At 38.5% G+C, this 12,719-nt stretch overlaps 1 protein-coding gene across 2 annotated transcripts in view; it reads right to left on the bottom strand.

The window, feature by feature from the left end:
- The window catches only part of SAMSN1 (SAM domain, SH3 domain and nuclear localization signals 1), a 169,875-nt gene extending 157,652 nt beyond the window's left edge, over positions 1–12,223 (bottom strand). The window contains exons 1-2 of one of the 2 annotated variants that reach the window (XM_070071919.1): positions 11,917–12,223; positions 3,820–3,951 (exon numbers count right to left, since the gene is read on the bottom strand). In XM_070071919.1, the coding sequence (XP_069928020.1) occupies positions 3,820–3,951; positions 11,917–11,940 (156 nt within the window). In that variant the 5' untranslated portion in view covers positions 11,941–12,223. Of the gene's footprint in view, positions 1–3,819; positions 3,952–8,072; positions 8,358–11,916 lie in introns of those variants that run through there. The other variant, XM_051859452.2, reaches the window with a different exon arrangement.
- Positions 12,224–12,719: the final 496 nt, after the last annotated feature.

Raw genomic sequence — 12,719 nt, 5'->3', positions numbered from 1 at the left:
ACTTGTTTATGTGCTCCCTTTGACTCTTAGTCCTTTCATTATGATCAATTGTGAACTGAAATTGATCACTTGGAATAGTGAGATGGCATTGGTACATGCCACCTTGATGGGATTGAATTGGAATCCCCTGGTACGTTTCTAACTCTACCAATTGGGGCAAGTCAGCTTGAGCATGTCCCAAATTATACATCTCTTCCCTCTCTTATTCCCACTCTTATGTTTAACAGGGATCACATTTCAGTTAATTTTCAACACTTAAGAATAACTGTGTGATAATTACAGAATTAATCACTCATATTAAGTAGAACAGACAAAAAGACTACTAAGAGGGATAATGTATTAAGTTGTTCATTAACAGTCAGGGCTATGCTGATCAAGTCACCGTTTCTCATAGTGTCCATTTCACTTCAGGAGGTTTCCTTTTTGGTGTTCAGTCAGTTGTCACCGATCAGGGAGAACATATGGTATTTGTCCCTTTGGGACTGGCTTACTTCACGCAGCATGATGTTTTCCAGATTCCTCCATTTTGTTGCAAATGACTGGATTTCGTTGTTTCTTACTGCGGTATAGTATTCTAAAGAATACATATCCCATAATTTCTTTATCCAGTCTACCGTTGATGGGCATTTAGGTTGGTTCCAGGTCTTGGCTATTGTGAATTGTGCTGCAATAAACATTAGGGTGCAGACCGCTTTTTTGTTTGTCAATTTAAACTCCTTTGGGTAAATTCCAAGGAGTGGGATGGCTGGCTCGAACGGTAGGGTTATCTTCAGGTTTCTGAGGAATCTCCAGACTGACTTCCATAGTGGCTTGACCAGTTTGCATTTCCACCAACAGTGGGTTAGTGTCCCTTTTTCCCCACATCCTCGCCAGCATCTGTGTTGGTAGATTTCTGAATGTGAGCCATTCTAACCGGGGTGAGGTGAAACCTCATTGTGGTTTTGATTTGCATTTCCCTGATTGCTAGCGACCTTGAACATTTTTTCATGTGCCTGTTGGCCATTTGGATTTCCTCTTTTGAAAAATGTCTATTGAAGTCCTTGGCCCATCTCTTAAGTGGGTTGTTTGTTTTGTTGTTGTGGAGTTTCTTGATCTCTTTGTAGATTCTGGTTATTAACCCTTTATCTGTTGCATAGTTTGCAAATATTTTTTCCCATTCTGTCGGTTGTCTCTTCACTCTCCTGACTGTTTCTTTTGCAGTACAGAAACTTCTCAATTTGATGCAATCCCAATAGTTGATTTTGGCTTTGACTGCCTGTGCCTCCCGGGTCTTTTCCAGAAATTCTTTGCCTGTGCCAATATCTTGAAGGGTTTCTCCAATGTTCTCTAATAACTTAATGGTGTCAGGACGTAGATTTAGGTCTTTAATCCACGTTGAGTGGATTTTTGTGTAAGGTGTAAGGTAGGGGTCTTGCTTCATGCTTCTGTACGTGGAAATCCAGTTTTCCCAGCACCATTTATTGAATAGACTGTCCTTGCTCCAGGAATTGGTTTTAGATCCTTGATCAAATATAAGTTGGCCGTAGATGTCTGGGTTGATTTCTGGTGTTTCAATTCTGTTCCATTGGTCTATCCATCTGTTTCTGTACCAGTACCATGCTGTTTTGATTACAACTGCCCTGTAGTATGTCCTGAAATCTGGTATTGTGATGCCTCCAGCTTTGTTTTTGTTGTACAAGATTGCTTTAGCTATTCGAGGTCTCTTGTGCCTCCATATGAATTTCAGCATCATTTTTTCTAGATCTGAGAAGAATGTCTTTGGTATCTTGATCGGTATCACATTGAATCTATAAATGGCTTTTGGGAGAATGGACATTTTGATGATGTTGATTCTTCCAATCCATGAGCATGGAAGATTTTTCCATTTTTTGGTATCCTCTTCTATTTCTTTCTTTAAGATTTTGTAATTCTCATCGTAGAGATCTTTAATGTCCTTGGTTAAGTTTATTCCAAGGTATTTGATTGTTTTTGTAGCTACTGTGAATGGGATTGATCTTAGCAGTTCTTTCTCAGTCATGGCGTTGCTTGTGTATACAAAGGCTGTTGATTTTTGTGCATCGATTTTATATCCCAGCAAAATGATTTTTACTTATAGTCTTTTAAATTTTTTTAAAGTGAATGAATTTCATGTGTTTCGTACATACAGATTTAGGAGCAGAGTGAAACTGCCCACCCTACACTCCCTCCTGCCCATGCTCCCCCCACCACCAACACCTCCTTCTTACTTTTTTATTCTTTCTTTCAACAACCTAAGTACAGTTTTTTGCAACAGTCTAAGTCCAGTTTATTTTATGGTCATAAGATTAACCCAACACTAAGTAAAGAATTCAACAAATAGTAAGAAGGAAAAAACCAGGAGTCAAGGCTGTGGCATAGTAAGTTAAGCCTCCACCTGCAGCGCCAGCATCCCACATGGGCACTGGTTTGTGTCCCAGCTGCTCCTCTTTTGACCCCATCTCTCTGCCATGGGTTGGGAAAGCAGTAGAAAATGGTCCAAGTGCTCTGGCAGTTTTGGCCATTTGGGGAGTCAATCAGTGGATGAAAGAACTTTTTCTCTGCCTTTCCCTCTCTCTGTCTGTAATTCTACCTCTCAAATAAAAAAATATTTTAAAAAGAAAAAAAAAAAACACTGTTCTTCAACAGTAGAGACAGGGACTATAAATAGTCATGAATCAAAAATGTCAATTTGCTCATAAACAGTATATTTTAGATACTCTGTTAGTTACCACAGCTCAGGGAAATCATACACTATTTTTTGGGGGGGGGTTGGCTTATTTCACTAAGTATAATGGTTTTTCACTTATATTCTGATAACATTTTGTAAGGTGATGGTATACATTTGTAACATTAAGACAATATTTAAAAAGTGATTGGCGAATAGCTTTGAAAGCAGTCAAGTGGATGCTGGAGCTGGACTTGAGATAATTGATGGGTAAACATTCAAATGTTGCCCACTTGTGGTTAACCATTGGTAGCTTGATATAGGCCATGGTGAGAATATTTACACCAAGGAAATTGACAAATGCTACAGATCCAGATCTTCCAACTTCAGGCATGCAGTCATGGCTTTCCAGAAACTACTGAGATGGAAACATCTGCTTAAATGCCAGTTTTAACGTTAATGGATTAAAAAGATTTGTTCATTTATTTGAAAGGCAGTTACTGAGAGAGAGGGACAGAGAGACAGAGAGACAGAGGGAAGAGAGATTTCATTGGCTCATTAATGACACAAATGGACACGATAGGCAGGCAGGGACCAGGCTGAAGCTAAAAGTCAAGAACTCCACCCAATTCTCCCGAGTAACTGGTAGGTATCCAAGTACTTAGGGCAAGATCCACTACCATCCCAGGTGCATTAGAATTAAGCTGGGTTGAAAACAGATCAGCTGGGATTTGAACTGACACTGCAATATCTGAATACCAGTATTGTGAGTGGTGGCTTAACCCACTGCAAAAAACATCAGTCCAGAGGGTACAACCTTTAAGAAATGACCTTGCTTTTCTCTTGAGATTTCTTCATCTAAGAAACTGAATAATTACTTCTACAGCCAACGTTTCTGTATCTTAGATATCTTAGGTTGCTTTGAGGACTCAGTTAACTTACACAATCATCCAATATATATTCAATAAATGGTAGTCCATATTAATAAGCCAACATCATGAAGGAGACAATGATTAAGAGAAAAGCAGGAACGAGAAAGAAATTAAGAACCATATAACAGCAGTGAAATTTTGCTGTATTGACAACTATCATTAATGAAGTGTTTGTAAATACATAATACGGAAGATCCATTCAACTCAAGGGTTGGCTTCACCTACCATGAAGAGATTATTGTGTGCTTGTCCACTGTCTCCACAGGATGAGATAGGAGAATCAGGTCTACCAAAGGTGCTTTCTTGAGTAGCCCGTTGCTCTGGGACGGGCTCATATAAGCTATCCATAGACCCCTCCTGTAACAGAGATATTTGTAAGTCAAAGAATAAGAGAATAATATGTCAAAGAATAAGAGAATAATAATTTTCCTTGAGAAGCTACCTAAATTATCTATATACCTTTATATACTACAACATTTGAAATCCTAGACATAGAGATTAAAAGTTGAGGGTAACAATGAGCAAGATAGTAAAGAAAGACCTTCTCATCGCTTACATAGAGTCAAGAATTCAAAGGGGGAGGTATATAGAAAATGAAGCAATTCCTCAAGAGGCATAAGGAAGACATTAAATTCAAAGCACAAAATTAGGCCCATTTAAGATGCCAATAAACCATGCTGGGCATAGGTTTTAGTCACATGTATATCTACCATGTCCTTGTATAAGAAACACAATCTGCTGTACTTATGCACTTTCTCATTCTCTCACTCTCGTTCTTGCTCTCTCTCTGGCTCTGGCTCTTGCTGTTTTAGTTTATTAATTTATCTGAAGGCAGAGAGACAGAGATATTCCATCTGCTGAAGTCACTCCCCAAATGCCTGCAGCAGCCAAGGCTGGGCTGAGCTGAAACCAAGAGCCTGGGATTCAATCCAGGGCTGCACATGGGTGACAGTGACCCAAACACTGTAGCTATCACCTGCTGTCTCATTCTTGCATATTAGCAAAAAGCTGGAATCAGAAGCTTTCTCCAAGGTAAAACAGTAGTTTTATTCACCTTACAGAGGAACCCAAAGGATACAATGAACACAATGCATTGTAGGAAACAGCAAAAAGTACTTCATTTTCCAAGAACAGTCAAGGCATTAATAGTAACTTTAGATATTAGTGAAATAATAGTTTGTTTTTTTCTTTTTAAAAAGATTTATTAATTTATTTGAAAGGCACAGTTACAGAGAGAAAGAGGCAGAGAAAGGAAGAGAGATCTTCCATCCACTGGTTCACTCCCCAGATGGCCACAGCGCCAGGAGCTTCTTCCAGGTTTCCCATATGGGAGCAGGGGCCAAGGACTTGGGCCATCTTATACTGTCCTCCCAGGCCATAGCAGAGAGCTGGATCGGAAGTGGAGCAGCCGGACTGGAACTGGTGCCCATATCAGATGTCAGCACTGCAGGCAGTTGCTTTACCTGCTATGCCATGCGTTGGCCCCTTGTTTTTATGCTCCTATGGAAGAATGAATTCTAAAATGCATGAATGTGGATTTCAAACCATGGCAAACTACATTGTAATTCTTCCTTGTATTTGTGAAGCAAAGGTATTAACTAAATTGACTTTCTTTTTAGAAATTGGTTTAATTATGACATCATCTGCAGTAGTCTAAAAAGAAAGAGATACTTTATATATTGCAAATTTCTAGCTATTATTATTTATAATGCTGATAATGACATTGTCAACATAAAGATCTTCTGGATTATGAAAAAATTATGTACAATTTTTAAAACTTAGCACTTGGGTGAGCATTTGGCCTAGCAGTTAAGACATGTACCACATTAGAGTACTTGGGTTCAAGTCCTGGCTCTGATTCTCAATTCCAGATCCTGCTAATGTAGAACCTAGCAGGGAGCAGTGATGGTTTAAGTAACTGGGTCACTGAACCCATGTGGGGGACCTGGACTGAGTTCCCAGCTATTGGGTTTGGCTTAACATAATCCCAGTCATTGTGGGTATTTGAGAAGTGAAGCAGACAATGGGTGTTCTGTGTGTGTGTGTGTGTGTGTGTGTATGTCTATGCCTCTCAAATAATATAATAATAATACTTTTTAAATGCAGTACTGATTTTGAATATGTTCTCATCCTAAAATATGTATTTTATGAACATATAAGGAAAAATTGAATGCATTGTCTATGTTGAGATCTTTCAGCCAATATGCTTTGCAGTTTACTATCTTAAGTACCCTCTGTTCTAACCACATGGCAAATTATTGGGAAAGCGATAAAGAGTTTAAGACATGGGTGTTGTAAAATACATAACATATATGGAAACCCAGACCCTAACAGAAACACAAAGTAGTGAGTATGACTAAAACTTTGAGCCTGCCAATCCCCTGTCCAAAACCAAGCAGCATTAACTAAATCTTAAGTCCTACTGGGAAGCACAGAACAGAAGCCCTCCATGTAAGGCACACTCCATACTGACATCTGGGGGCTGCAGCAGCACACACAGCAAAGGAAGCTGAAAAATCTGCTGCCAATATTTGCTGAAGCTCTTACTGATAAGAAGCTGAGAACCAGAAAACCAACTTCAACAACAGCCAGCAGGGGTTCAGTGTTTGCATCAGTAATACATCCAGGGGCCGGCGCTGTGGCACAGCGGGTTAAAGCCCCGGCCTGAAGTGATGGCATCCCATATGCCCAATGGTTCTAGTCCTAGCTGCTCCACTTTCAATCCAGCTCTCTGCTATGGCCTAGGAAAGCAGTAGAAGCTGGCCCAAGTCCTTGGGCCCCTGCACCCATGTGGGAGACTCGATAGACGCTCCTGGCTCTTGTCTTCAGATCGGCACAGCTCTGGCTGTTGCGGCCATCTGGGGAGTGCACCAGCAGAAGGAAGACCTCTGTCTCTGTCTCTACCTCTCTCTGTAACTCTGTCTTTCGAATAAATAAAATAAATAAATCTTAAAAAAAAATGCATCCTTACATCCCTCTGAGTGAGGTCTCTGGACCTAAACTGGGGTCTCAGAAAGACCTGAAATTTATGTCTCAAAAGTCAATGGAGAAAGGCAGAGAAGCCAGGAAGAGGGAGAGATTGAGGCAGAGAGAGAGGGATCACTCAAAAGTAGCCAAAACACACAAAGAAATTAAATTGTGAGAATGAAGGACAACTGAATTGACAATCGGAAAATAAGACCAATCCATTCCAGATGAAATTAAAACCATAAAATCCATGGAAAAATAATTAAAGAAAGAGAATTTATCATCTATACAGAGCTAAACGAAAAAGTGACATCCAGTTAAAAATGCATTATGATGTAACCAAAACAGAGAGGAATGAACAGGAACCATGCAATGGGCACGAAAGTAAACAACTGAATTCTTAAAAATGAATAATGTAATCATGGGAATTTATATTAAAAGTTGGGATGCACTCCAGACTTCCCAGTGGAGGATTAGATCATGTGGACGAGCTCACCCAGGGTGCAGCGTAGAAAGCAAGTGAAACACACCCATAAAGTATAGCAGGCAGATTAGGAGACAGCCACATAGGACTAATAAAAATCCTAGATAGATAAAATGATGGGATTTTCTTGTTGATATTTGAAAACAAAAGATTAATTTTACTTACTAGCATAATTCCAAAAATCCTAAATTCAAGATTAACAAAATTAAATGTAAATAAATACATCATTTCCAATCCATGTTTAACACGGGTATATAAGGATTTTTTTAAAGATATATTTATTTATTTGAATGGGAGAGTTTATAGAGAGAGAAAGAGACACAGAGAGATTTTCCACCCACAGGTTCACTCCCAACAATTCCGCCATGGCTGAAGTTGGGCCTGTCCAAAGCCAGGAGTCAGGGGCTTCTTCTGGATCTACCACATGGTTGCAGGGGCTTAAGGACTTGGGCCATCTTCCACTGCTTTCCCAGGCCATTAGCAGTGAGCTGAACTGGAAGTGGGGCAACCGTACTTGAAGTGGCATACTTCTAGGATGCCAGTGTTGCAGGCAGCGGCTTTACCCAAGCTATTCCACGATGCCAGGCATGATAACATAGATATTCAAAGGAAAGTATATCTCAAGAAATATTCTAAGGCCGGTGCCGTGGCTCACTAGGCTAATCCTCCGCCTTGCGGCACCGGCACACCGGGTTCTAGTCCTGGTCAGGACACCGGATTCTGTCCCGGTTGCCCCTCTTCCAGGCCAGCTCTCTGCTGTGGCCTGGGAAGGCAGTGGAGGATGGCCCAGGTCCTTGGGCCCTGCACCCCATGGGAGACCAGGAGAAGCACCTGGCTCCTGCCGTCGGATCAGCTCGGTGAGCTGGCCACAGCGCGCCAGCCACGGCGGCCATTGGAGGGTGAACCAACGGCAAAAGGAAGACCTTTCTCTCTGTTTCTCTCTCACTGTCCACTCTGCCTGTCAAAAAAAAAAAAATCAAATAAATAAAAAAATAAATAAATATTCTAAGGTATTTGAGAAATTTACCATTTACCCATGACAGAACCGTAGCAAACTGCAAGCAGACAGGCATTACTTAACCTCTTTAGGGTTATCTCTTAAAATCTTCAGGAGGATTCACAAATGTTAGGAATGAGACTAGAATGCCAGCCATCATAGCATTCTTATTTGTTAGGGTCATAAAGACAGAGAGAAGTTGAGACTAGCAAAACTGCTGAAAAAAAGAGGAAAATGTATATATTATTTGCATAGAAAATCACAGACCTCCAGGACTTTTTAAAGTCGCAGAATTAGTTATTTGTAATAACAATTATAATTATCTAAAATCTATCTACAAATGGGCAAAAACAAACTAGGAAAATAATTTGTGTATGGCAGCCAAAATTCTTAGATACCCTAGCAGTTGAATTTGACAAATTATGTGTGAGAATGTTTATGGAGTCAATTATTATTAAAGGCCATGAAATAACTGCATAAATGATGGGGCCTATGCTGTGCTCAGCAGTTAAGCCTCTGTGTGTGAAGCAGGTGTCCACATAGGCACCAGTTAGTCTCATCTATTCCACTTCCCATCCAACTCCCTGCTAATGTTCCTGGAAAAGCAGGAGAGGATGGCCCAAGTGCTTGGGCCCCTGCCACCCATGTCAGAGACCTGGATAAAGCTCCAGGCTCCCAACTTTGGCCTGGCTGAGTCCTGGCCACTGTGATCATTTAGGGAGTAAACCAGCAGATAGAAGGTGTATCTCTCTCTCTCTCTCTTTCCTCTTTCTCTGTAACTCTGCCTTTAAAAAAAAATATATTTTATTTATTTGAAAGACAGAGTTAGAGAGAGAGGTAGAGACAGAGAGAGAGGTCTTCCATCCACTGGTTCACTTCCCAGATGACTGCAACAGCTGGAGTTGCACTGGTCCAAAGCCAGGAGCCAGGAGCTTCTTCCGGGTGTCCCATGCAGGTGCAGGGGATCAAGGACTTGGGCCATCTTCTACTGCTTTCCCAGGCCATAACAGAGAGCTGGATCAGAAGAGGAACAGCGAAGACTAGAACCAGCACCCATATGGGATGCCAGTGCTTCAGGGCAGGGCGTTAACCCGCTGTACCACAGCACCGACACTGTAACTCTGCCTTTAAAATAAATGAATAAGTCTTTTAAAAAATAATTGAATAAATGAAAAACTACATATGTTTGTGGACAGTAGAGTTCAATACCATAATGAAATCAATTTCCCTAAAATTATATAAAATTCAAATCTATTTTAATCAAAATGCCACCAAAGATTTTCATATACTTTGACAATGTTTCTAAATTTATGTAAAAGAACAAGAACATTAAAACCAAATTTTGAAGAACAAAGAGAATTCTTTGAATGAAATATCTATTTGGCATTACAATTATCTTCATAGATATTTTAAACAGAAATATGGATAAACCAATGGCATATAATAGATAATCCAAATAGAGAGGAAAGCATTTCAAGTCACTGAAGAAATGGTGCAGGGATAATTGATTTGTAACCTCAGGGGTCACAAAGTCATGTTCAACTCAATAACTATGTGATGAGCTCAACAGGAAAATCACCTTGCTTCAAATGAGCAAGCTTTCTAAAAGCTTCCTCACTAGGTAAAACTCTAAGAAAGATTATGGAGTCAGAGTGGCGTATATAAAAGGGGTTCCCTGCCTTTTCTAAAGGTAGCCCCTCATTGCAAGTTTATAGATCCAAAATAATAGCAATCACCTTTAATGGATTATTTATAGTCTCCTTAATTCAGAGTACGAAATTCATTAAGTTTCTGCCTTTATACTTCTCTTAAAAATCCCATTTACCCAAAGATTTACAATTCCCCCCCATACTTAAATAAGACGATGTTTAACTCTTTCATTCTTTACTCAGCGGTAATCTTTATGTGTTATTTAATGTTCAAATCATTGCTCCTCCGAGATTTAAAGGTCTATCTAACCTATCTATCTGTGTGTGTGTGTGTGTGCGTGTAGTTTTAAATTCTGTAATCTGTCTTTCCTCTAAATCAGTGGTTTTTATTGTCTTTTCTTAAATTCAGCATCCCATATGTTCACATTTCTACAGGCACAGATAAAATATGTTTTGTATTACGCATAAATTCTTGGTGAAAGCTGTACCACCACCTCTTTTTCACAGTTCATAACAGCACAGTAGGGTGTCACAGCATCCTGGACGAGAACCCATGCGCTAAATGATTTTACTTATTTATGCCAAAAGAAGGAAGAAAAATAACCGAAATGGTTTTGATTTTTTTTCTTAAGTACATTGTGTACATATTCTTACTAAAGCAATTAATTTTAATGATACACAAATTTTGGAATCCTGGAACAAAATATTCCCAATGTTCAGAATGGTTTAGTCTAATCAAATATGTTATGGAGCAAATAATTTCTTAAGAACAACTTTAAGAGATAGAAAAGAGTCACAGTTTCATTGATCCATGATCCAGGACTTAGAAGCAAGCTTTTTAAAGTATGCGCTCCCTTTCCTATATTACAGAGAAAGACAATCGTGCTCATTATATGGTTATATGTCTTTAGCAGCAGGATTACAAACGTATGCCATGCTATGCTATGCTATGCTATGCTGAACCATGTTGTTATAAAACATTAGCATACTGATTATACTACCATCCAAAGTGATTTCAGAACACAATTGTCCTTTGTTACACTGCCTATTTCCATGGGAAGTATATTCATATAAACCACACTCATATAAACCATATAGGCCTTTTAGAATAACTAGAAAAGAATGCACCATAACACTTAAATCACCTGAAATGGAATTTCTCCAGTCAGATTGATACGGCACAAAGCAAAGTTGAGGCCTGGAAGTTATTTTGTAAATTGGACTATATAAGCAACTCAAACTCGATGATTCAGTCTTCCACAACTCACAATGGCATTTTACTTTTCAAGATGCTCTAAGATTAAATCCCCTATCTGGGCTTAAAATGCCTCCTGTTTAGGTATTGTAACGCACGACAGTACCATCCCTAGCACTTATGGTAATCTTATTTGCAATTTGGAAAGAAAACAAACATCAAAAGTAGAGCATTTTATTTTCCCAGATGAGAGGGATCTCCCATCAACAGCTTGAAAACCCAGTGAATAGACATGATGTCCTGCTGTAAGCAGAGATAGAAATGAATAAAATTATTTTTAAAATCCATTTTAAGCATTGGCAGATGTGCACAATTGCAGGTTAGAATTATAAACTATATCCAGATCTATGAGTACCTGATAACTTTCCCTGATCTACTTCAGGCTAAAGGGAAAAAAAATAAATAATTTTGAAAAAAGAATCTGGGAGGTGTATATATCCTTGAGTGAGCGCATCTTCAGGACTGGATTAATCTATTGTACCCTTATATATACAGTGCTATGTAACTCAGAAAACTGCCTCCATGGAAGTTTAACCAAGCCAACAGGGAAAGGAATTCATTACTCAAACAATAAGGGAAAAAAACTTGATTTCTGGATGTCTAAAAGCAAGGCAAGTAACTCAAATGCAGCATATTTGGCATACTTTTTCTCATAGTCATAACAAACAGAAGAAGATAGTTCCTCAGAAACCAACATTCACAGAAGATCGTGCTTTAAAATTAGGCATCAGAAACGTTAAACAGCCAGTAATTATTGTACATGATTGAATTTTTAAAAATTCCTTGTGTCTCAATAAATTTGGATCAATGCTTTAAAGTAAGTGTCCTTTCTATTCTTCCATGTGAACTGTCTTATGAGATGCTAAATATGTTAATGTTATCATACTGGAAGTTTAAGACACATTCATTTCTTTAATTGACACAATAGAATAAAATTGAAAACATAAATGGCGCATGTAAAGGAACTTACCAGTGAGAAGCAGAAAAGATTCATTTTGGTCAGCTTCAGTCACTCGCTGCTGTGCTTCAAACAATACGATTGCCACTGGTAGCTCTCTCGCTTGCCTTCACAGCTGTTTGGACAGTACTCATGGGAGATTATTACAAAGTCAAATCCCTGACATAATCCGGGGGATTCAGAGACCATTACCAAATGACATAGGTCTTTATTGAACAAATAATTTCCTAAATTAATAAAGAATCTTGACTAATAAAATGAAAGAATTAGACTTACCATGGTCTGTGTAAACAGTTTTAAAGGTGACAGTGATACTCCTAAAATAAGGAGGAAAACTGTAGTGAAAACTATAGGCTGACTTAATTAGAAATATGAAGCAAACCAATATAAAATTATCTAATTTCTCCAATCCCTCACCAACAATTGCTATTCTCTGGGTTGTATTATTTTGTTTTTTTTTTATACTAGCTATCCACATGGCTGTGAACTCAGTTCTTATGATTTTTATTTGTATTGGCTTAATGATTAGTGATGTATTTATTGGTCATTTTTATAACTTCTATGGATAAATGTTTATGGATGCCATTTTTCATTTTATCAAGTTATATGTTATTTTGTAGATTTGTTGCAGTTTTTAAATATATCTTGTTGTTCAATCTCTTGTCAGATATATAATTTGTAAATGTGTTCTATTATTGAGTTCCCTTTTCATTCTTTTGATACACAGAAGTTTTTAATTTTGAAGAAGTCTAATGTATCCAGTTTTATTTTTGTTGCCTATAATTTTGATATCATATCCAAGAAGTCATTGCCAA

Source organism: Oryctolagus cuniculus, chromosome 4 (genome assembly GCF_964237555.1).
Source record: "Oryctolagus cuniculus chromosome 4, mOryCun1.1, whole genome shotgun sequence".
Taxonomy (NCBI): domain Eukaryota; kingdom Metazoa; phylum Chordata; class Mammalia; order Lagomorpha; family Leporidae; genus Oryctolagus; species Oryctolagus cuniculus.
This window is presented reverse-complemented; position numbering and strand designations above follow the sequence as displayed.